Source organism: Aedes albopictus, chromosome 1 (assembly GCF_035046485.1).
Source record: "Aedes albopictus strain Foshan chromosome 1, AalbF5, whole genome shotgun sequence".
Classification (NCBI taxonomy): Eukaryota; Metazoa; Arthropoda; class Insecta; order Diptera; family Culicidae; genus Aedes; species Aedes albopictus.
Genome location: NC_085136.1, coordinates 149,047,856 through 149,071,271, shown reverse-complemented (window position 1 = coordinate 149,071,271; position 23,416 = coordinate 149,047,856). Strand labels below are relative to the sequence as shown.

The 23,416-nt window shown below is 40.9% G+C and overlaps 1 protein-coding gene across 2 annotated transcripts in view; it reads right to left on the bottom strand.

Moving 5' to 3' along the window:
* Positions 1-2,574: 2,574 nt before the first annotated feature.
* Positions 2,575-23,416, bottom strand: part of LOC109421883 (prolyl 4-hydroxylase subunit alpha-1) — a 33,815-nt gene continuing 12,973 nt past the window's right edge. The window contains exons 2-7 of one of the 2 annotated variants that reach the window (XM_019696458.3): positions 13,541-13,750; positions 12,984-13,471; positions 6,354-6,526; positions 3,342-3,896; positions 3,111-3,276; positions 2,575-3,049 (exon numbers count right to left, since the gene is read on the bottom strand). In XM_019696458.3, coding sequence (XP_019552003.3) covers positions 2,967-3,049; positions 3,111-3,276; positions 3,342-3,896; positions 6,354-6,526; positions 12,984-13,471; positions 13,541-13,737 — 1,662 coding nt within the window. In that variant the 5' untranslated portion in view covers positions 13,738-13,750 and the 3' untranslated portion in view covers positions 2,575-2,966. The remainder of the gene's footprint in view (positions 3,050-3,110; positions 3,277-3,341; positions 3,897-6,353; positions 6,527-12,983; positions 13,472-13,540; positions 13,751-23,416) is intronic. The other variant, XM_019696459.3, reaches the window with a different exon arrangement.

Sequence of the window (23,416 nt, the reverse complement as noted above, 5' to 3'; positions counted from 1 at the left end):
AATCCCCGCAATAACGGTAAATGGAGCACCGCGCCCGTGAGTTCATATAGGAAGAGGTTCGCGTCTGCGCTGATTTGACATTCTTCTCAGTTTTCAGCTGTTCACATTCGACGTCGTGCCTGTCGTTCCTGTGATTCGGAGTTCCGAAGCCTAGTGCTGTAGTCGAGGTACTACTTAGGGGCTGTCCATAAACCACGTGGTCATGGGGGGGGGGGGGGGTTGGGAAAGTCCCAAAAAATGACCACGTGGTTTATGGACAGCCCCTTAAGGCGGATCGGATGTCCCTCAAGTGTAGCTGCACCAAGCTGCTCTTCCGTTGGTAGGGCCACTGCTAGCTGCTGCGCATAGTCTTGAGTCACTTCTACGTTCCGCAGCTGTTCAATGTTGTGCCGCGGCCTTCGACTTCGACGCGGGGTAATAATCGTCAATGTTTTGAGCACATGCATACAGCGACTACTTAGGTAGTGATCCTGGTCTATATTCACACTGCGGTATGTGCGAAAATTGATTAGGGTAAGTGTACCAATTATGGCTATTGTACCAATTATTCGCCGTAGTAGATTTTCGCCCTTCTATGATTTAAATCAAAAAGAAAAATTTTGTGAACAACAGATCACGTTCACAAAAGATGGTTATACTCATTTAAACGCCTCATTTTGCTCAAATTATGATGGAAATAAATATTTTTTCTTAAAATTTCGGCTTCCTTGCACCCTTTTTCACCATAGTGTACCAGTTATGGCTAGTCCCATAAGGAATGCACGAAAATAGTGCGAAAAGGAACCGAAGTTAAAAATGTGGCCATAATTGGTACATGGTTCCTATCATTGGTACACGCTGTAATAAATAATAAAAGTAATTTTGGCTCCGTTTCTATATTTTTCCTGAAAAGTATGGAAACTAAACTATCTTTAAACATTTTGATGACATTCGTTGGTCTTTTCGTTATTTTTGTACAAATAGTTTTCCTTAGATAGTGCCATAATTGGTACAGGAACCCTATATCCGAAATAAATACACCGTCGATTAGAACGTGGTCGATTTGATTTTCTGTGCGATGAGCGATGGTCGGATGATCTCCAGGTGGTATTGTGGATGTCTTTGCGGGCGAAAATAACCAAACCATACCACGAAAGGCTGCAGGCAGAGTTTACGCATCGCTAGGCGTTATTATACGCTACGGCGTGCGGTTTTCGTGCTTCCGGTGTGTCCTTACATAATAGCCTTCTAGTGGAACCAAACGTGAACTGAAGAACGTGAACACCTGAAGACTCTCTCTTCAACGTGTACAACCGCTGACGTACCTACAGAATTTATTCCTACGCCGACATCGGAAATCGCAAGGCTCTCGTCGCCAAAGTAGATGTTAAAAAAAGATGCTGAGTCGCAACGAATAGCGATACGCAATTCTTACAAGCAATCATTGGATCATTACCGCTTGCTAACCGTTCCCTACCGTACCGTGAGCACACCGTGTCAAGCTGTAACGGTCATAAAACTTCCGAAAGTGAAAAATCCACAATACAGGTTTTAACTCAGTTGGAACGAGTTGCCAAGAAGAGTAGAAGAAGTGCTATAGCTAATTTCTTGCATTACATTTTTTCATGCAGCCTTTTATAACAATTTCTTAATTTCGTCCTTTTCGTCTTCGGCTTTTTGAGATTAAACTATATGTTAGCATCCCTTTACTAGCTAGCGTTCGGGTGAGTGAGTGAGATTTCCCAAGCTTGGATACTTGAAAAGTAGGCAACAACTATATAAAATTAATGTTTGTAATTTTATAATGCTTGTAAATTTATCCTCAACAAAGATTTGTTTTTATCCGAAGATAATCATCGCTAGGCGAAGATTACGCATCGCTAGGCGTTATTATACGCTACGGCGTGCGGTTTTCGTGCTTCCGGTGTGTCCTTACATAATAGCCTTCTAGTGGAACCAAACGTGAACTGAAGAACGTGAACACCTGAAGACTCTCTCTTCAACGTGTACAACCGCTGACGTACCTACAGAATTTATTCCTACGCCGACATCGGAAATCGCAAGGCTCTCGTCGCCAAAGTAGATGTTAAAAAAAGATGCTGAGTCGCAACGAATAGCGATACGCAATTCTTACAAGCAATCATTGGATCATTACCGCTTGCTAACCGTTCCCTACCGTACCGTGAGCACACCGTGTCAAGCTGTAACGGTCATAAAACTTCCGAAAGTGAAAAATCCACAATACAGGTTTTAACTCAGTTGGAACGAGTTGCCAAGAAGAGTAGAAGAAGTGCTATAGCTAATTTCTTGCATTACATTTTTTCATGCAGCCTTTTATAACAATTTCTTAATTTCGTCCTTTTCGTCTTCGGCTTTTTGAGATTAAACTATATGTTAGCATCCCTTTACTAGCTAGCGTTCGGGTGAGTGAGTGAGATTTCCCAAGCTTGGATACTTGAAAAGTAGGCAACAACTATATAAAATTAATGTTTGTAATTTTATAATGCTTGTAAATTTATCCTCAACAAAGATTTGTTTTTATCCGAAGATAATCATATAGAGTAAATGGAGTTCTTCGAAACAAAATATAAACAATTTTATGAAATTTATTTATTTGAACCATTTGAATTAACTGTAACGTGAAGTACATAGTATTTCATGAAAGCAGATTTCTGCTCGCAAACGCATGTTTAATAAATGTTCTATTTAAAAAAAACCGTTGAAAATAAGTTGGAACTGAAATCTCTCATGGATCAAGTGTATAAATGCAAAATACAAAAGTTTTAATTTTGGTGTTTTTCTTTTCTTAAATATAGCTATAAAATCTCTGAAATCCTAAAAAACTATTTTGGTAAAATTCATTCCTTCGCACTGGGAAGAAACCAACGTCATGGCAACTAGTATGGGAACCAAGTTCAAGTGAACCCGTCCATTTCCTCTAAATCATCATTCAGTTCGTCTAATTCGTCATCGTACACTATGTGCTGTCAAAACTCTTCTGGGTGGTCCGGCTTCAGCTCGCACGGCCTCCGGAACTCTTGACCGCGCTCGTGAATCCATTTGTTTGAAACTGGAAGAACAATAATTATTTGGTAATAACACAGCGCATGCTAACAGGCTTCCTAGCTTACCCCATTTCGTTCCCGTGAGAACAGGACACGCGGCGTGTCGCGTGGAATAATCCCCTTGGCCTGAAGCATGTAAGTTAAACCAGAAAGCCGCAGCCCCTTTTTTGGGCCACAGTGCCAATCGAAGGCTGGGAAATACTGTTGCTCCGCCCTGCGTCACTTCACTCATCTTGAAAAAAAAAAGAATGCCCAATTAATATACAATAGTCACTAGTGGTAAACATCCAGACTTACGTAGAATAAAACCGTAGCAATGCGGTTTCCCGTTCCTAGACTCTTGAAGGCATTCGTCTCCTCTCTCCTGGCGAAATCGAAATGCGGCTCGTAGTGACCACCGATGCCATAGTTCACCACCTGCAGTTCTTCTGCCGTGCTCATCGTGAGCCCAGTCATGTCCTCTACCCGCTCTCCGATTGCCTTTATGTAGGGGTGTTCTTGGTCTTTCAACCACGCAGATTTACTAATGCGGTAGTTTGCCACTTCCAACTCGCCGGTTTTGTAGTTTTGCACGGTCGCTCGCCGGAACCTTGGTTTGGCCAATCGTTTCACTACTTCCATTTCCGCGTCTGACATAACGTCATGATAGATCACAATGTACGGTTTCAAGTTGGCTTCCTCCAGCTTTAGTGGGGCAATTTTGAGGAAAGGTGATTTATTGATGACGTACCGACATCTCAGTTTGGATGTTTCGGTTACGGATCGTTCGGCTTCTCCTCTGCAAAGCTGCTCGTAGAGCTTTCGCTCCGAAGAATCGTATACGTGGGGGTTATCTTTTGCAGTACGAATCTTCTAAAACAGAAAGATATTCATCAGTACAAGTTATGGACGAAAATCTTGTATGTTTTTCCCATTTCCTTTTTATAGACATACATGGATTTTCTCAGCGACTCTAACCACTACTTGGTAATGGTCAAATTACGCCCAAAACTCTCCCTAATCAATAATGTACGGTTCTGACGGCCACATCAGTACGACCTAGGGCGACTGCCGCAACCAGATGTTACCTCAGCAATCGCGCAGAATCTTGAGGTAGCCTCCGGATGAGAACCAGCTCCAAGAGGTCTATCTAGAGGACTGCTGGATTATAATTGAAGTAGCCTGTAACGATGCAGTCAAAAGCACCGTCGGATACATGAAAATGGGACGGACAACACGATTGATTTAACGAGGAATATAGAGTGAAGAGAGATTTTTGAGGAGAAGAACGTAAGAGGAAGGGTCATGCTGCAGCATGAGACTCGACAGAATTCGGAACGTTACAAACGGAAGCGTAATCAGCAAATTCGCCTTTTTTGGGAAAAGAATCTGCGCCTTGAAGAAGCGAAAAGCGAGGAAATGGAATTACTGTGCCGTTTTCAAGTTATACTGGATAAGTATCACGGAAATTCTATCAGAAGCTCAACTCATCCCGCATAACCTGTTGGCCGCAAGTCGAAATGTGACGGGATAAGGACGGGTATCTCGAGATGGACCATTTTTTCTAAACTATGATAGGATAGTCTGCTCAACAGACACACGAAAAGAAAGGCAGAGATGGCATTTCACCGTAGCGATTCACTGCGGCGTCAGTTTATCGACCACACTGGGGATAGAAACATCTTTCACCACACCAAGAAGCCAGTTTCTCTTGTTTTGGGTGGTAGGTAGACCAAGCGCTAGTGCGTGCTCTTGCTCGTCCGCCTTGGATCGAGTGTGGCTCACTCTTTCGCGCGCATCGCTCTCCGGCGCTCTCCCGTGTTTTCACCCGGCAGTCACCGAATTATCACCATGGTGTCGCCGGGGCGAGAACTCTCCGGCGTTTCACCGCAGCGCGCACTCTGGCGCAAAAACCTCACTGGAGCGCGCACCCGGGTGATTTTTTACACTTTCACCGAAGAGAATTTGAAATCGCTCTCGCCGCACTGTTGTGTGGCCTAGTGCTCAGGGAGCTAAGAGATTTATTTCTACCCACCAAGCTTGCGCGCATCCGAATCGCAGTGGTGGATCCACACATAAGAGAAGGGCTCCTGTTCAGATGCACAGCGTGAGTGGTGTATTTTCTATTTCTCTTTCCCACACTGAGGATATGGACATCTCTGAAGAAAGGTACAGGTAGTGTGGGGTTAAGGACCATCTTCTACAAAAAAAAATGAAAGGCATGACTACTCTTTCCTCGACCCACTAATGAACATTCGACAAAACCTTCGTCTCTCCGGAACCACCAAGAAGGTATTGCTCCAGAGAGGGGCTAGTGTGCATATCGCACCCTCAAAGTAAGCTGCGTAGGCTTCAGCAACGAACATCGATGGCTCGCTTTGGGGAGTTCACAAAGGTAGCATGCTGACGCTAAGTCAGTTTCCCGAGTAGACCTCACCACTCCGTTTATCGTCTGAAGGCAGGCAAGGTCGACACCACGCATGCTCCCAACTGCACAGCAAGCATCAAGAACTGATACTGCGTGCACAACGATTTGACCTTCGTGCAAGTAAGGCCCTATCAGACAGTACACAGAAAGACCTGTTGATATGGGGCCTCCACTTGCTTTGACCTTACTGAGGATAACTTTCCAACCGCGGGCTCGGATCCAACCCAGTAAACCAACGCCACGACAGCAATGTTACCAGGATATTTTCCCCGCGGCCACTTAATTGATGTAAGGATCGCTTTCGACTGCATGGCACCATGACGACATACGAAGCCGACTCCGAACCCTTGGACCAGCTCTTGAATAGCGTCGGCACTAGTCATTCTCCAAGTCCATGTCCACCTCCTCTGTAGATCCAAGACGATGTGGGTGATAGCCGTTGAAACGGCCTTCCAGTCAAACTCATCCCTTCACATCCTCTGGACAAGATTGGACGAAACGGACGATCCTCGGTGGCGTGCAGGAGAATGGTATGTGGCAGCGAAGGTTGAGCCACGAGCTTGCTGCCCTCTACGGTGAAATTAGCATTCAGAAAATGGACGAAGCCAAAAGGATTCGGCGGGCAGGCATATGGCAAGAGTGTTGGACAACAACCCTGTAAAAAATATGTTTTTCACATATCCGGAGGGTACAAGAAGGCGTGGGATACAGCGGACAAGATGGATGTACAAGGATAAATGTAATATAGTGAGTATCGGGCGTGATCAAAAGGATGGAGAACGACTGCCGCTAACTGAATAGCTTAATTTATGTAATATTATGTTGAATGTGATGTAGTGCAAATCGTTCAACCTATGGAATACAAAAATTGCCCCACCTTGTAGGATCTTCCAATTACTCACCGTTGTGGTATCCACCGGGACATCTACGCTTCCATCATCTCCCCGAAGTGCTTTCTGCTTCGCTTCCTTTTCCAATTCTTTTTCGTAATAAACTTTATTACCAACGGCTCTTTCATGATCCGGTACCAGCTCCAACAATTCATTGGTCATGAGCAGGGCAGTATGAACATTACCTAGAATATAGTTAGCTGCGTTATAGTTATAGGGTAAACAGGTATAATATGCCCCCCCCCCCCCCCACTAAGCAGAAATGGCAACATATCTAAAACTGGCGCCTTATTCCATCTATTGTCCACTGCAAATCGTTGTTCCTAAAGTCAGTGAAGTATTGCATGAGAACTTTGCCTTTGGAGGGGCGTCTATGGATGCTTTGAAACGTTTTTCGAAAACGTTCCAAAATTTGCCTTATCAAAATAAACGGGGCAATACGCCGCATCAAAAGAAAAACGTCCAGCTCCGTGATAAAATTGTCTCAGGTGATAATTCCACCACATGCTTATCCTAGGAGGGTCTTTGAACTAGTGTTTAACTGCATAAAAGTTGCAAAATAACACAAGCGAACAGAACTAGCTTCGTTTACAATGAAGTCAGCTTACAAGAGGTAAAATATTACGCCAAAAGCCTTGGCAACGCGATTTCTAGTCGGGTAGAAGAATTAAAACATAGAGAGTCCGATATTAACTCCTTCACCTTTTATTTTATACTGAGTCGACTCATGTCCAATGGGTGCTATTTATACTAGAAAATTACAATAGATGTATGGAAATTTTCATTTTAACAATATTGTATTGTGCCCTATTATGTGTGTTTATAAACGATTGTCTACAATGCCCTATTGTTAATTGGATGTATTTTGAATAGAAGTGACTACAATTGAATGTTAATGACAATGGCAATTATTCTTAGTGGAAAAGGTAAGATTTTTTCTTCTATTTTCAGGTGCTTCTCAAGGTGAATAATAATGAGTATGTTGTCAATCAGAACGTTGATCTCTACTGGTGCGGTGGTGATCACCCCGGTAGCTTGTCGGTGGCCTCGACATTCCGCCCACCAATTGCAAGTCAATTTTTGGCTCCATAATTCAATTATTGTTGTTCTGGTTTTTGTTGTAACCGCCCACCTTCAGGCGTTCCCCAGTCGAATCGTTCTCACCGCCCACCTTGGGAAAACAGTTTGCCACTTGAAGAGACGACTTGGTTGGAAAATCTGTTGCGTAGTTTCCAGCGTCGAGCCATCCAAGCTTACTGTTTTGGATGACCGGTTTTGTTGGACCTAATTCGACCTTTTGCGCTTGTAATAGTTCGAAGAAGACGTTTGCTCCGTGGTGCGGAAGCTGATCGGAAATTTGTTCGAGCACACCACTACATCTAAATTTCAAAAAAAATTCTTTAGTTCTTCCAAGAACTTCAAAATGTTTCAAAATGTTTTCAAAAACTTTCTACGGAAAATAAACAAACAAATTTAGTAGGATTTTTAGACTCTGCAATTCATAAAGTTTTTGAGTTCGTTTAGAATTCAATCGAAGATTTTCTTCAGGATTTCCAGTAATTTTTCATAAGCAATTGCACAAAAAAACAAATGTTAGTAAATTTTAGAGGGAAAATTAAAAATTTCATAAAAAGCTAGACAAATAGTTACAGTCTTTCAATCAAGAGATGTTTCTTGCACTAGTTTTTTTTTTCTTGCATCACATCTTTTTTTTCGTGAAGTGAAATTATGTGGGGGCCCCTAAAATGTGGGGGGGGGGGGTCTGGCCCCCTGCCCCCCCTCTAAATCTGACACTGGATGTAACTAATGACGTTGAAATACAGGCATACCTCGATAGTACGTACACCACCGCTTCGTTTAGTGTACGTACTATCGAAACGTACGTACTATCGAATCACACATTTTTATTTCAAATTTCACTTTCAAATCAAAGAATGTTATTTCTAGAACGTCAGGTTTGCCAAAAAATTACATGTTGGCTAAGGGTCCGTTTATTAATTACGTAATTTTGCTTGTTTAGGATCTTCTTTATTGGAAAAATCTTTTTGTGCTCTGGGGATACTTCGTAGAGGCATCTCGTCTCTGGGAACTTATATTGATTTTAGTTGATTTGTCTTTTAGAACCATCCAAACTGGTCTAGATATAATCAAATCGATCTAGATCAGTTATATCTTGTTATAGAAACATTCTAGATGTATTTTCTCCTATAATATTTATTTTCGTGATTTTTTTTCAAAATCTTCTGAACATTGCTCTTTCTAGGACTACTCCAAGAGTTTATTTTTTTACGAGAAGGGATTCCTAGAGGTATCCCGGAGCTTTTGGAAGAATCCCGGAACTCTTGGAGGAATTCAAGGAAATATTACTTGATGAATCTTAGAAAGAATTCCTGTAGGAATCTCGGAATGAGTTTCTGGAGGAATCCCGGAACGAAATTCCTGGAGGTATTCTAGAAGAAATTCCTGAAGACATCCTGGAAGCCCCGAATATATTACAGAAGAAATTCTTGGTGTGAAGTTTCGGAAGGAATCTCTGGAGAATCTCTTAAGGAGACCCTTTAATCTCATTAGGAAGAATTCCTAAGAAATCCCAGTAAGAATTCCTGGAGAAATCTCGGAACTAACACCTAGAGGAATTTCGAAACGATCAACGATCGATCAAAACGATCAATTCTGACTATAAATGTCAATTGTTGCTCCTCCGTGATTGATCTGAACTGGTACCAGTTGCACTGTGATCCAACTGAATAAGGGGCTGGGACATTCCACTTATTCTCAAAGTGCAATTTTAGCAGCTGCATATTTGATCAATAACGGCGCCGGCCAAGTCCTTATAGTCAGCTGGGAAGGGAAAGGAATGTTAGAGTGTACTGGTTGTTGCTACTAGAGACCGAGAGCACTCTGCGTCCCACAACCCGCACGGACTGGGGTATTTGTTAGACGGAAAGGATGGGAGATCTGGGAGTCACCGTTGGGTCGGTGATGCGATCCATGGATAGGGTTATTTATAGTGTTCATGATAGATTGTGTGGTGAATATTATGAATAAGGTCAAGCGGCACAGCACGCTTTGGTTGCATAACTTATAGGCGTTATATATATACACTGTGCTGTGAGTGGAAGTTGGAAAGGAGGAAAACGACTTTTTTCAATTCGTTTCTGGTTCTAGCGATGGCTATGAACATATGAATATACATGAGTTGTATATGTAGAGAAGAGAGAGTGAGAGAAAGTGAATAGAAAGATACAAAGTAGGATGAAAAGGACGGGCCAGGGATTGAACCCATGACCTTCTGCATACGAATCAGAAGCGGTAGCCACTAGACCACCAAGCCCGTCATAACACCTAGAGGAATTTCGAAACTGAAAAAAACTTGAAACTTGGAGAAATCCCTAAAGCAAGCGAGAAAGCGAAACAATTGAATTAGTACAGCCTATAGGGCTGTGCAAGCCGCGGTTGCTAAAGAATTTTTTGACGTTTTGTGACCTTCTTGTTTACGTTTCGAACTTTAAGAGATTTCTTCCAGAATTTCTCAAGGAGTCCCCGGAATCTTCCAGGAATTTCATCCAAGATACTCTGAGTAGTTTCTTTTAGGATGTCTCTGGATTTTTTTTGAGCTTCCAAATGGTATTTCTGGAAATTCTAGCAACATCACCCAGAATTGCTCTGGGAGTTCTTTCGGAAATGGTATCAGAAATTCTTACCGAGATTTCTTTAAAAACTCCTTGCAACAATCCGTAAGGATTTATTCCAGGAATTTCATACGAGATTCTTCCCGGAGTATCTTCTGGGAATTCTTCAGGAATTCCTTCTCAAACCCTTCCAGAAATCCTACAAGATCCCTGACAAGAACTTCATTCAGTATTCCTCTAAAAGCTTCTCCTAGATCCCTCCAGGAACTTCTTGCTTTTTTTTGGGAGCTACTTCTGAATCAAGTATTCCTTCTGGGACTCCAACAATAATTTCACCAGGTAAATTCCTTCCGGGATTCCTCCGAGAATTTCTTCTGGGTGACTGTCTGGGATTACTTTTCAGGAACTTCTGCCGGGATTCCTCTTAGAGCTTCTTCTAGGACTCTTTTTGGGTCTCTACCAAGAGCTCCGTCTGAAATTGCTGCAGACCCATATGGAATTCTTTCAGATGTTTGTAATGAAAATCCTCCTGGAGTTTATTATGATTTTTTGAAGTATTTTGTTTATGGAATTCCTCATGTAGTTCCTGTAGGATTTCCTTAAATAAACATAGATAAAAGCAACTTAGTTATAGCTCCCTGAAGAATCACATAAATCCTACAGGGATTCTAGAATAAGTTTGTGGAAAACCACGGAAAGAATACTTGGAAGAGTTTCAGGAAAAAATACTAAGGTTACTAGAAGGAGTAATGCTGAAGGAATCTCGGAATTAATTTCTACAGAAATCCAGGAATCTCTGGAAAAATCTCGGAGAACTTCCTGGAACAATCCTGGCAAGAGCTTTTGACGGAACTTCAGACGGAATCTCTTAAGAAAGCTCAGAAAAAATAAACTCCTGGAAAACCCCAGGAGGAACTTCTGGAGGAATCCTATATTAACTTCCGGAAGAATCTCATTAAGAGCTTACGGAATCCCAGAAGAAAACCACGAGGGGAGTCCTGGATGGTATTCTTGTGGGATCCCAGAAGGAACTCCATGAGGTGAGCCACCATTCCACCATCAAGTTATAAAACAGCACACGCTCGCATACCCCATATTTTGAATTAAATCCAACCACTCATCACAGACAAACAGACGTAACACTTCGCTAATTCCCATCGTACACTGATTTAACGGTCTATTCAAAAAGTTGATAGTTGGTCAACTTTCCACTCGTGGCGCTCGCATTGTTTTTCTTCGAGTTTGACGTTTGCCCACTATCACCACCTAGTTGATGTTTAGCCAAACTCAGTCCTTTTAGCATTGGGCGAACATGTTTTCGTGACTATTATTTGAATCCAAAAATGTGCGAAATATTACGTCTGTTAATTGTTGCAAAACGAAATGAAGAATAACAAGTAAGTGAACTGAAATCAATGGTTTGGACAAGTAACTTGATGGGTTTGATTAATGTTTTGAAGAGCATTCTTCGCCGAGAAATTTAATTTGACTGGTAGAAAATGTCTCTATAAAGCGAAGAATACTGCAACCATTACATCAAACGTATTCGTTCATGCCTTCCATTTCGCTACATTTTAAAACTGTTTAATGAAAATCCGTGTTATAGGAGTCTGCATAACACAAATTCATAGTATCGGAGTCTCTGCTATACGTCTACTAATGATTCGAACTCATTTTTGTAGATTAAAAATTAACTAAATTTTGGTGTACGTACTATCGAGGCAAAATGTACGTACTATCGAGGGTACGTACTATCGAGGGTACGCACTATCGAGGGTACGTACTATCGAGGTACGCCTGTATAGCATAACAAGATGTAAGATATGCCAAAAAACTTTGCCGAAGACCGCAAATTGATCCGACACGTGTGACAAAAGTTATTACGTTCAGATCGTCTGATGGTGCTTAACATTTAACATGTTAAGGAATAACATCAATAATAAAATCTCAACATTTGGCCTAAGTTACCAAGCCTAAGTTCTACAAGCGTCGGATCACTTTGTGGTTTTCGGCAAAGTTTTTCGGCATATCCTAGGCTATACTTTAGCGTTATTAGTTATATGGTTTTAAACAAATAAAATTCAACTTATGAGTAAAATGCAAAAAGTTAGTTTTCCCATACTAAATATACATATTTCAACCGCAATGCTGAAAACGGGGACGCAACTAATCGCTTCCAAATTTTGCACAGTTGTTTTGTAAGCTAATATAGATTGAAAAAGCTTTGTTCCGGATTGATGCGATCAAATTTCAATATTCCCGTATACAACGTAGACCCACTCTAATAGTCATTATGATATCAAGGTAGTAAACAATGATTTTCCATTATGTGCACAGAATGTACTTAAAACTATAAATTTATCACTGGGTCAGATCACTTTTTGAAGGTTTAAAAATGCCCAAACGATTACTAACTTGAAGTTCAAATTCCAATGAGTTGCATAAAAATATATCAGAAAGCTTTTCTTTTTATTATTTTAAAAATTACTAGGTTTCTCATGAAAATATTAGCTCACTTGAAAAACGTTGTTTCTTTTGTTGCTGACGTGATTAACACAGACTCAAGTTGGGTAACTCAACCATTCATGAGAAGATATATTTTTGCCAAATATCAACATTTCTCGTTGCAACATGAGCGATGACATTCACTAGTTTTTTTTTGTATCGATCATTCCACAGATTGATGCTAAATTTTGGGTCCCCGCGAAGCAACAACATCACGACCAACTTTGAACTTTTCAACACGATGCACTTCATCGGCCCTACCTTAGGCGCGCAGCACACTGTGCTGCCTTCATTTGGCCTACGCCGTGCCTTGTGCCTACATTCTGTTGCAGCAGTGGATTGAATAAATTGAACGCCAATAACAAAAAGAAACCGATCACGATTCATCGCATCACCGTTTGCCTGATCATTCGATCGGAGGAGAATCCCACTGGGATTGTTGTTACTCTAGTGTCGCAATTATGAAAGGAAAACTACACATTATATGCTAAGTTGTCGTACGAACCTTGCTTAAAAGTGGAGAACGCCAGATATTCCAGCACATCTGCTTTCGTCGTGGTTCGATTGACTTCATGTGAAAGGCGATCCATTGCCTCGCGCATCCACAGCACCGTGTGATAATAGTCCCCGTTCAAATACGTTTGTCGCCCCAGCTCGAAGCAATCCCCGGCCGTCATCTCCGTACTGTACTGGATCCCATTTAGTTCTCCTCGAGCAACGGAAGCTGTGTCTAGTTTGTAGGTGTCCTGCAATCGCATCAGAGCCACCGCTGCTCCGTTGAGATCTTCATCGGAGGGGAATTTGAGAACGTCTCTGTAGTTGGTGACGTTCTCCAGGAATTCCGACCCCACATCATACGACATGAGGTTTTCCACTTCGCGCCAATCCGTCGTGAGTCGTTTTGTCAGTAGGAATGCGTTCACCGGATTGGATAGATATGTACCGACATCTTTGGCGGCCTCTGTGTGCTCCCTTTGGTATTCGGCGCTTCTCCTAGAACAACGAACGAAGACACTCATTTAAAACAATCCAAGCCATTCGAAACAGAACGCTCAAACGTACCTCCTCAGCTGATTCAGTTTATCCTCTTGCACTCGGATGTAGTTATCTAAATTTGCTATCAGAACGGATTCAGTCTCCAAGAGTTCTTCCATATCGGCCAGCGCTGTGAACAGCTCCGCGCTGGCATTGTGGAATGTGAGCATTAACAGAACTAGCGCTAGCGATGACGACATGGTTAGAGATTGACTGAGATTCATGATTGTGTGATATCTGTAAGAGAGAAAACAAGAAGAAATGGTGAAGAAGTGTTCGGAGGTTGAATAGACATAATTTTATGTTCACACCATGCGATTTAATTTGTAAACAATTTAAGGTTAAAATTGCTTCAAAAAATCTTATCATGATGCTACCAAATATTTCTCCAGAAATTTCTCTAAGAATTCCATCGAAGATTTTTCCCAAAAAACTTCCACTGATTCCAGTGGGGTTTTCTCTGAAAATTTATCCAAAATTTCTCACGAGGGTTGCCCTAATATTTTTTGCAAGAAATTCTTCGGAAATCACTCCAGAATTTTTCCGAAAACTTCTTCCGCTCATGATTCATACTAAATTAATTCGAATTTGTCCAGAATTTTTACTAAAATTCCTCTTGCGTTTTCTGAAGAGAAGCACAGGTTTTTTTCAGAAATTCCATTTCTTGGAATTTTTTCAAGGACAAGTGGTAACTACTTCAGAAATTTCTATGATGATTCCACCCAAGTAACAGTTTTTAGTCAAATAGACTAGACAAGAATCTTAGAACCATACTCAAATAAAAAAAAAGAATTTGGTTTTATGACGGTTCTCAAAACCTTTTGAAGACTATTTTGTCATGAAATTTTTAGCTTGGTATCAAACATTTCTCCAGATATTCCTCTAGTCTAGGAATTCCGTCGACGATGTTTCCCAGAATGCCTCGAACGATTCCTGTGGGAATTCATCACGATAATTGCCTCAAAAATTGCAGAGATTGCTTCAAAATCCACTCCAAACATCTTAAACAATTCTTCCAAGATTTCTACAAAGAAATATCCTCTTAAGATTATAACTAAAATTAATTCGAATCTCTACAGAATTTGAACTAAGAATTTCTTGATTTTTTTGGGGAAGTACTTATCAATAGATTCTTCCAGAACTTTCATCTAATTTCACTTTTAGGATTTTATTCGAGAATTCCTCTTCAAGATATTCGCAATGAACTCTTCAAAAGAAGACTTCAAGAATAATCCCGAATCGCTTGAAGAAATAATCTAAAAGTTAAGGCAAAGTATTGTCCATGAGTTTCTACACGGATTTATCCTTGAATTACACTTTATATTTCTCAAAAGATTAATCTACAAATTTCACAAAGGTTGCTTCAGAAATTTCTAAGCATTTCCTCCAAATGTTTTTCCTTGATTTCTAAAATTCCTCTTAAAATATCTTTAGAAATATCTCCAAAATTAGCTCGAGACTTTAAAAAAATGTTTTTCAATTTATTACAAGTATTTCTCCAAGAGTTCTTCCAACAATAAATCCCGATATTTTCTGAAAAATCTCATGAAATTCTAACATTTCTTCTAGAAATTTTTCCTTAACATTCAAAAAGATTCGTACAGAAATTTTCTAAAAATACGTCCATTCTTCAATACTTTCGCAGACATTTTTTTCCAATTAATAATTCAAAAACTCCTCCGAGGATTCGTTTTAAAATTCTTCTTATGATATCTTATCAAATTTTCATTTTTTTTCTCCAGATAAAAGCTTTAGATATGTGGGGCGGACCTGGTGTGATGGTTAGAACACTTGACTATCACGCCGAGGACCTGGGATCAAATCCCACTCCCAACAAACTCACAAAATGTGGGTTCTTCCTTCGGAAGGGAAGTAAAGCGTGGGTCCCGAGATGAACTAGCCTAGGGCTAAAAATCTCGTTAATACAGATAAAAAAAAAAGCTTTAGATATTCTTCCCGAAATACTGAAATAGTGCGTTCAGAATCTAATGAAAAGTTATCGTCTTGTCCAGTTAAAAAGAAAACTCCAAGCATTTCTTATGCATTTTTTTGCAAGGATTTCTCCTTGTAGTTCTCGATTTTTTTTCGAAATTTTTTGAAGCATTCTTTAAGAAATTTCATCAAAATACGTAATTTTCTAGACATTTAGAAAATCTCCAGAGATTGTTCTGAAGCTATTTTCCAAAAGTATTCAAAAAATGCTTCGTTTTTCACAAAACAACCATGGCTGGGTTAGCATTAGCATTAAGCAAGTCGCACAAATTCGTAGGTGGTACAGTCCTGGATCGCTGTTATGAGGGTTGCATCCTTCCTGTCCGTTACCAAAGCACACAGATTTGGGACTAATCTCTGACTCTTAGACAAGATTGACGCAATCCTCCAACGGTCGAGTGCTGTCCTGGCCACGTCCTTGCGACAGCTGAGGGATGGGAAAGGAAGATACAAAACAACCATGGCTGGGTTGTTCATAAAATGGATTACACTGAAACCTCCATTTAGGTAATGTGTCACAAGAAAACTCAGCTAAGAGAGTTTATTTATGTGGGCATGTTATGGAAATGGCGGCAAACTATCAATTTATTGCTTATTTGAACAAAATTAACTATTTTCCAATCACGTTAGCTAATTCTTCAATATGGCGACGACCATAATTAGCGAAAATAAAATGAAAGCAAGTTTACTTTTATGATGATCACAATAAACCTAGCAGTGTCGTAGTTTTTGCTTTTCCAACAACATATGTCGAACGGATTGCCATCTGTTGAGAGTTTGTGGTAATTATGAATGCCAGAAGGTTTACATATAGGAGAGTTTTGTTTACTCTCAAAATCTGGCTTTATGGATATCTTCAAGTATACTATAAACATTGCATCAATGGTTTTCATAAAAGTAGTGATAAAACTGCGAGTTCAAATGGAGCGGACCTGGTGTGATGGTTAGAACACTTGACTATCACGCCGAGGACCTGGGATCGAATTCCACTCCCGACAAACTCGCAAAATGTGAGTTGTTCTTTCGGAAGGGAAGTAAAGCGTGGGTCCCGAGATGAACTAGCCTAGGGCTAAAAATCTCGTTAATACAGATAAAAAAAAATGTGAGTTTAAATTATTACTATTATGGAACCCTAATAAAAATCAAACAAAACCAATCAGCAATGGAATTGTTACTTGGCGAGGGAAGTTAAGCATGCTATCCAGCACCCCTAGAACAACAAGGTAGCTGGAAAGGATGATACCGGAGCGAAACTCATCAAGATGGGGTCGGAAAAGTTGGCGATCCTGCATGCACCGGCTAATATTCCGAACTTGGTAGACCGGCCATCTAACGGAGAAGTAGAAGGAAGGGATCATCTGCTCCATCTACAAGAAAGGTGACAAGCCGTAGTGTGAGAACTTCCGAGCTATCACAATTTTCAATACCTCCTTTAAAGGGCTATCCCAGATCATATCCCGTCGTCTTTCTCCTAATGTGAATGATCTTGTGGGAAGTTATCAAGCCAGCTTCGTTAACGGACACTTAACAACGGACCTGATTTACACATACAAGCACTCGCAGTGTTCGAGCATCAGGTGCTTAGGTTCATCTTTGACGGTGTGCAGGAGAACGTTGTTTGGCGGTTAAGGATGAACCACGAGCTCGCTGCACTCTGTTGTGAAGAGCTTCGGTTAACAACCCTGAAAAACTAGTGTTCGCATGGTTGCGTGCAAGGTGAACAGATCAGGTGGAATGAGATCTGGCAAGCGTTGAGCGTGACCCATATTCGAGATTGACAGATACGACCCGGGCAGACGAGAATATCTGAATCACATCCAATATCGAACAAATTTCGATATCATCTCAATGTGATATTGAAGTGTTATTCATAAATTAATGCATGTCACAATCATAACTGAATATGATATGATATCAATTTTAGCTCTCAGTATGATATTGAGCAGCAATAACGAGTCGCATATTCAAATTAACGTAAATTAATGCAAATTTATACGCAAAGTGCATGTTATGCGGCTACGGATAATGCTTCAAAAGTTAATGCTTCGAGTGTTAATAATAAAAACTTTCAGAAGCCAGTTCAGTTTTTGCGATCTTTAGAACAGTTTAGAATGTTTCCGTATGAGAACAAACGATCCAAAAAAGGAATTGAGAGACATAATTACATTGCAAAAGGTCACTTATGAAAGCAATGAATTGCTGTAGGACATTGTACATATTTTTTTTTTTCAAAAAAATCCACCACCGATATACCATTCCATCAAGGCTAATCCAGCTATTAAAACTCCGTCGAAGCGGCATACATGAGCAAGAACAGAATAATAAAAAGCACTGTTGTTTGAAGCTTGCTTCTTTAGATTTGTGCGTTTGAAGTTCAGATGCACTGTTGAAGCGAGATTTCAAGATGTTTGTCCTTAACCGTAGTGTGGCCAGCAAAAAAAAAACACCCGTAGAAGGCCGGCAGGGTACCCGGGTACCCACGAAATGGAAATGATCATATCTCAGCGATTTTTCCACCGATTTTAAAAGTTTTTGCCTCATTCAACTCAGAAACTCATTATCTATCAAGATCGTATTTGGTTGGCCCGGTCCGATCACCATGGGTACCGGAAAATCCGGATTTACGGATGGCAGACAATTGAACGTTCCATAATAAATATAAAATTTCCCATAAATAATTCGAAAAGTCCCAGTGAAGAAACAGGGGTGAGAGCAGTAATAAATGACAAAAGTTCCATAAACAAATAAAAAAAATGCATAAATAAATTAAAAGTTTCCATAAATAATTGATTTTTGAGCAATTAAAAACGTCAAAAATGCAATGAATAAATCAACTGTTGCAATAAAAAAAGCCATTTTTCCCATCAAATAACTTCGAATTTTTCATAAATAAATCCGATTTTTCCATAATAAATTAGAAAATGCACAATAAAAAAATATCGAAAAAGCAATAAAAAATTCAAAAAATGCAATAAAAAATGACTAAATTACCCATGAAAAACAAATGCAGGAAAGTATGAGGCAGGGAAATGCTGAATCGCACTTATATGACTGAAACGACTGAAAAGCCTGCGTAACTATGATTGCAATTTATCGAGCAATTGCTTGCTGTCCGAACTCGCTATCGCTCGTCGGACCTAAAAAAGGGATAACATCTATGTTTGCATTATACCGGGCAAATTATTGGATCTGTGGTTTGCCTAGAACCGAAACGATGCAGTTGCGGTGCATCGGATATCGGAAACTTCGGCGGCCTTCTGCCGCCTTAGTTCCTCAATCCTCTATGCGGCTTCGCCGCATGGTCTATGTATTTTTTTGGCTTAAAATGCATTTACTTTTATTGCTCGTTTTTTTACATTTATTGATAATTTAGTTTTTCGTTTATTGCACTTTTTGAATTATTTATTGCTTTTTCGATTTTTTTTTATTGTGATTTTTCCAATTTATTATGGAAAAATCGGATTTATTTATGAAAAATTCGAAGTTATTTGGTGGAAAAAATGGCTTTTTTATTGCAACAGTTGATTTATTCATTGCATTTTTGACGTTTTTAATTGCTCAAAAATCAATTATTTATGGAAACTTTTAATTTATTTATGCATTTTTTTATTTGTTTATGGAACTTTTGTCATTTATTACTGCTCACACCCCTGTTTCTTCACTGGGACTTTTGGAATTATTAATAGAGAATTACCACTTTCTTATGTGTCGTTAATATTTTAGCCTTTACGGATCCATGTTTTTATACAATACGGTAGGTTAGTAGCAATTTCGGCACCAAGCATCGTAATATTGCTTTGGCATATTGTATCTGACTGGCCTGGAATCATAAAACGTGTTGACTTTGAAACTGTGATTTTGGAACACGCTTCTCGTGGGGCCATGGTTGACCATAAACACTTTAAGATATCCTAGCCATAACAATGTGGGTTTCAATATGGTATAAGGACATGCTCCCAAAAATATGGATTTTCCGAAAACCACGGTGATTAGATCGGTCTAACCAAATATTTTCCCGATAGATGATGAGTTTCTGAGTTGAATGAGCTAAAAATTTTCCAAAATCTATGAAAAATTGACGGAGATATGTATGATCATTTCAATTTCGTGGGTACCCGGGTACCCTGCTGGCCTTCCACGTAATAAAAAAATGCGGGAGCCCCTCCCCCTGCCCCTCCTCACTTTAAAATTCGGTCAACCCCAGTAATAGATGTATATTCACGAGTTCTAAGATCTAACAGAGTTTAAACATCCTAGTCTCAACAACCATTAAAATATCGAGATTTGAAATTGAAAAAGGTACCCGGGTACCCTGCCGGCCACACAAGTGTTAAGCCCCTTTCGGCACAGTAGAACGTGTAGAATTATTGCGCCTACGCACAGTGGCCGGAAGCCGGACAAAACCTCAAAAATCGACTTCAATATTTCATTTTTCTAATATTTTTCTTCCATTGTAGATACTTCAACTAAGAAAACCCCAAATTTTCAAGTCATTTGGTCGAAAATTGAGTCTTGTGGATTTTTTCAAAGTTGAAGTATTATGTGCTACAATATTAGTATTTATTGTCTTTATTTTATGAGCTTCCTTCATGAGTTCGTTGTAAAAGTTAGGAAGACTTGTTTAATGTGACAATATTTTTTGTGTTTTTGGGTATGAATAACCATTACATTTCAGGGATTGTTTGGAATTCAATCACAAAATTATTATGTTTTAACAATATGCAAACATATTGACTTTTATGAAATATTGAAGAAAAACTTCGTATTAAAGAGATCAAGTACTTGTTTAGGAAACATCAGAAACCGACGTCGTATCCCGGATCTGACGTGAAATTTTGTCTAGTTTTTCGCTATATAGGTCACTGTTTGCGCATTTTTGCGCTAAGCGCCAAAAAAATTTTTTTTTCTTCTATCAGGTCACAATGGAGCCGCATGGTAGTGGAGGAAGTGATATTGATTGAAGTTTAAATTTTATCTTAACATAGGGTGGCTGTACCAATTATGGCACTACTTAAGGACAACTATTTGTACAAAAATAACGAGAAGACCAACGAATGTCACCAATATGTTAAAAGATAATTTAGTTTCCATACTTTACATGAAAAATATAAAAACGGAGCCAAAACTACTTTTAGTATTTATTACATCGTGTGCCAATGATAGGAACCCTGTACCAGTTATGGCTACATTTTTTAACTTCGGTTCCTTTTCGCACTATTTGCATGCATTTCTTATGGGATTAGCCATAATTGGTACACTATGGCGAAAAAGGGTGCAAGGAAGCCGAAATTTTAAGGAAAATGATTTATTTCTACCATAATTTGAGCAAAATGTGAACTTTAAATGAGTGCAACCATCTTTTGTGAGCGTGATCTGTTGTTCACATTTTTTTTATTGTTGATATATATCGTTAAAGGGTGAAAATCAACTATGGCGAATAATTGGTACTATAGCCATAATTGGTACACTTACCCTAGTTCAAATTGACTTCAGAATACTAACACTTTAGTGTAATTATTATTCTGTAAGAGACTTTCACCAATTCAAATGGTCATAGGGGGAAGGAGGGGGGGGGGGGGGGGGTCTGATAATGTAATGGCCACAGCTTTAGCAATTTTTATTATTTTTTTTTTATATTATATTATTTTTAGACAGAAAAACGCAAGAAGATGGATGCTCCAGTTAAAAACAGTATGCTGGAGAGGAAAGGAGTGATGACTTAATATGAATAAGCCTTTATTTACTTAGACACTACTCACATGTTGCTTCACCAGATAAAACTAACTCTTTTAACCTTCAAAATAAAAGAAAGACAAAACCAGCTTTGAAAAACATGTAAAAATAACTACAAATCATTGCTCATTGATTTTCTTAAACTGGTCGTTCCTTCGATTCATCTTAATCGTTAGAATTGCTCAACAACCTTGGCAGCAATCTCTTCACGAACTTCTATCGAAGTTTCAATATATTTTTTTTTTCTAAACCATAGGGGGATAATCTGCTCAACAGACACCCTAACAGAAGGTTAGGGTAGTGTAGGTCTGACAGGCCGTCTTCTACAACAAAAGTAAAATCCAGGACTACTCTCTCCTCGTACCCACTAAGCCATTCCTATGGTCGCCAAACCCTACGTCTCTCCGGAACCACCAAGAAGGTATTGCTTCAGAGAGGGGCTAGTGCACATCGCACCCACAAGGTTAGCTGCGTAGCCTGCAGCAACGAACATCGATGACTCGCTTCGGAGAGTCCATCACGGTAGCATGCTGGCGCTTAGCCAGTTTCCCGAGTGGTCCTCGCCACTCCCTTTGTCCTCGGAAGGCGGGCAGGGTCAACCCCGCCCGCGCCCTACTGCTGAGCGGACATCAAGAACTGATGCCCACGTGCAACCCGATCTGACCTGCCCGTAAGGAAGGGTATCACTACCCTTCAGGCCCAATCAGATGCACCCGTAGGTTGCAGACAGCAGGATCTCACCTACCCCGACCCTTGCCGGGGACCCCTTTCCAACCGCGGGCTCGGATCCAACCCAGTAGACCGACGCTACGACAGCACCACTACCGGGACTTCCTCTCCGCGGCCACTTAATCGTTGTAAGGGTCGATCTCGACCGCAGGGCACCGGTATGACCTACGAAGCCGACTCCGAACCCCTGGACCACCTCTTGTACTGCATCTGGACTAGCCATTCTCCGAGTCCACGCGCCACCTACTCTGTAGCTCCCAGACGATGTGGGTAATAGCCGTTGAAACGGCGTTCCAGCCAAACTCATCCCCACACATCCTCTGGACCAAGTTGTCCGGAGTTGTGTCCTCCCCGCATGTGGCAAGCATGCGGTCACGCATTGTGCGAAAACGCGGGCACACGAACAAAACGTGTTCCGCCGTTTCCTCTAAACCATTGCACACTGGGCATTCGGGAGAATCCGCATGCCCGAAACGGTGTAGATACTGTCGGAAGCAACCATGACCTGTAAGGACCTGTGTCAGGTGGAATGTGACTTCCCCATGGCGCCTATTAATCCAACTATCTACCCTCGGTATCAACCTATAGGTCCACCTTCCTTTGGTGGAACTGTCCCACGCGCGCTGCCATTTGACCATAGAGGCCATCCTGACAGTCCTGCGTATGCCTCTTGTGCCGCGCATTTCGAAGCACTCCATGTCCTCACTGATAAGAATGCTGATAGGCACCATACCAGTAATGACGCAGAGAGCGTCGTGTGACACGGTACGGTACGCACTCGCAACCCTCAGGCACATAAGCCTGTAAGTACTTTCCAGCTTCCGTCGGTAGCATTTAGTACTTAGCGCGGTGCCCCACGCCGGGCCGCCATACCTAAGTATGGATGTAGCAACACTAGCCAGAAGCTTGCGCTTACTGGCGTACACCGCAGAGCTATTGGACATCATCCGGGACAGTGCCGCAATAGCTGTGGAGGCTCTTTTACAGGCATAATCGACGTGGCTACCGAAGGTAAGCTTATCGTCGATCATCACGCCCAAGTGTTTGACGGAGCGCTTTGACAGGATAGTACAGTCTCCTACACTGATCTCCGTCTGCTGCTCCGACTTCAGGTTGTTAACAACCGTCACCTCTGTCTTGTGGTGAGCCAGCTCCAGTTTCCTGGACCGCATCCACGCCTCCACAACCTTGATCGAGTGGTTGGTAGTCAACTTTACCTCCTCGATCGTTTCACCGTAGACTTCGAGCGTAATGTCGTCGGCAAATCCGACAATCACCACTCCCACTGGATACTCTAACCTCAACACCTCGTCGTACATGACATTCCATAACACCGGACCCAGGATGGAACCTTGCGGGACTCCTGAGGTTATGTGAAAGCACTTCCGACCCACCTCCGTGTCGTAGACTAGTACGCGATTCTGAAAGTAACTTCCGAGAATCTTGTAC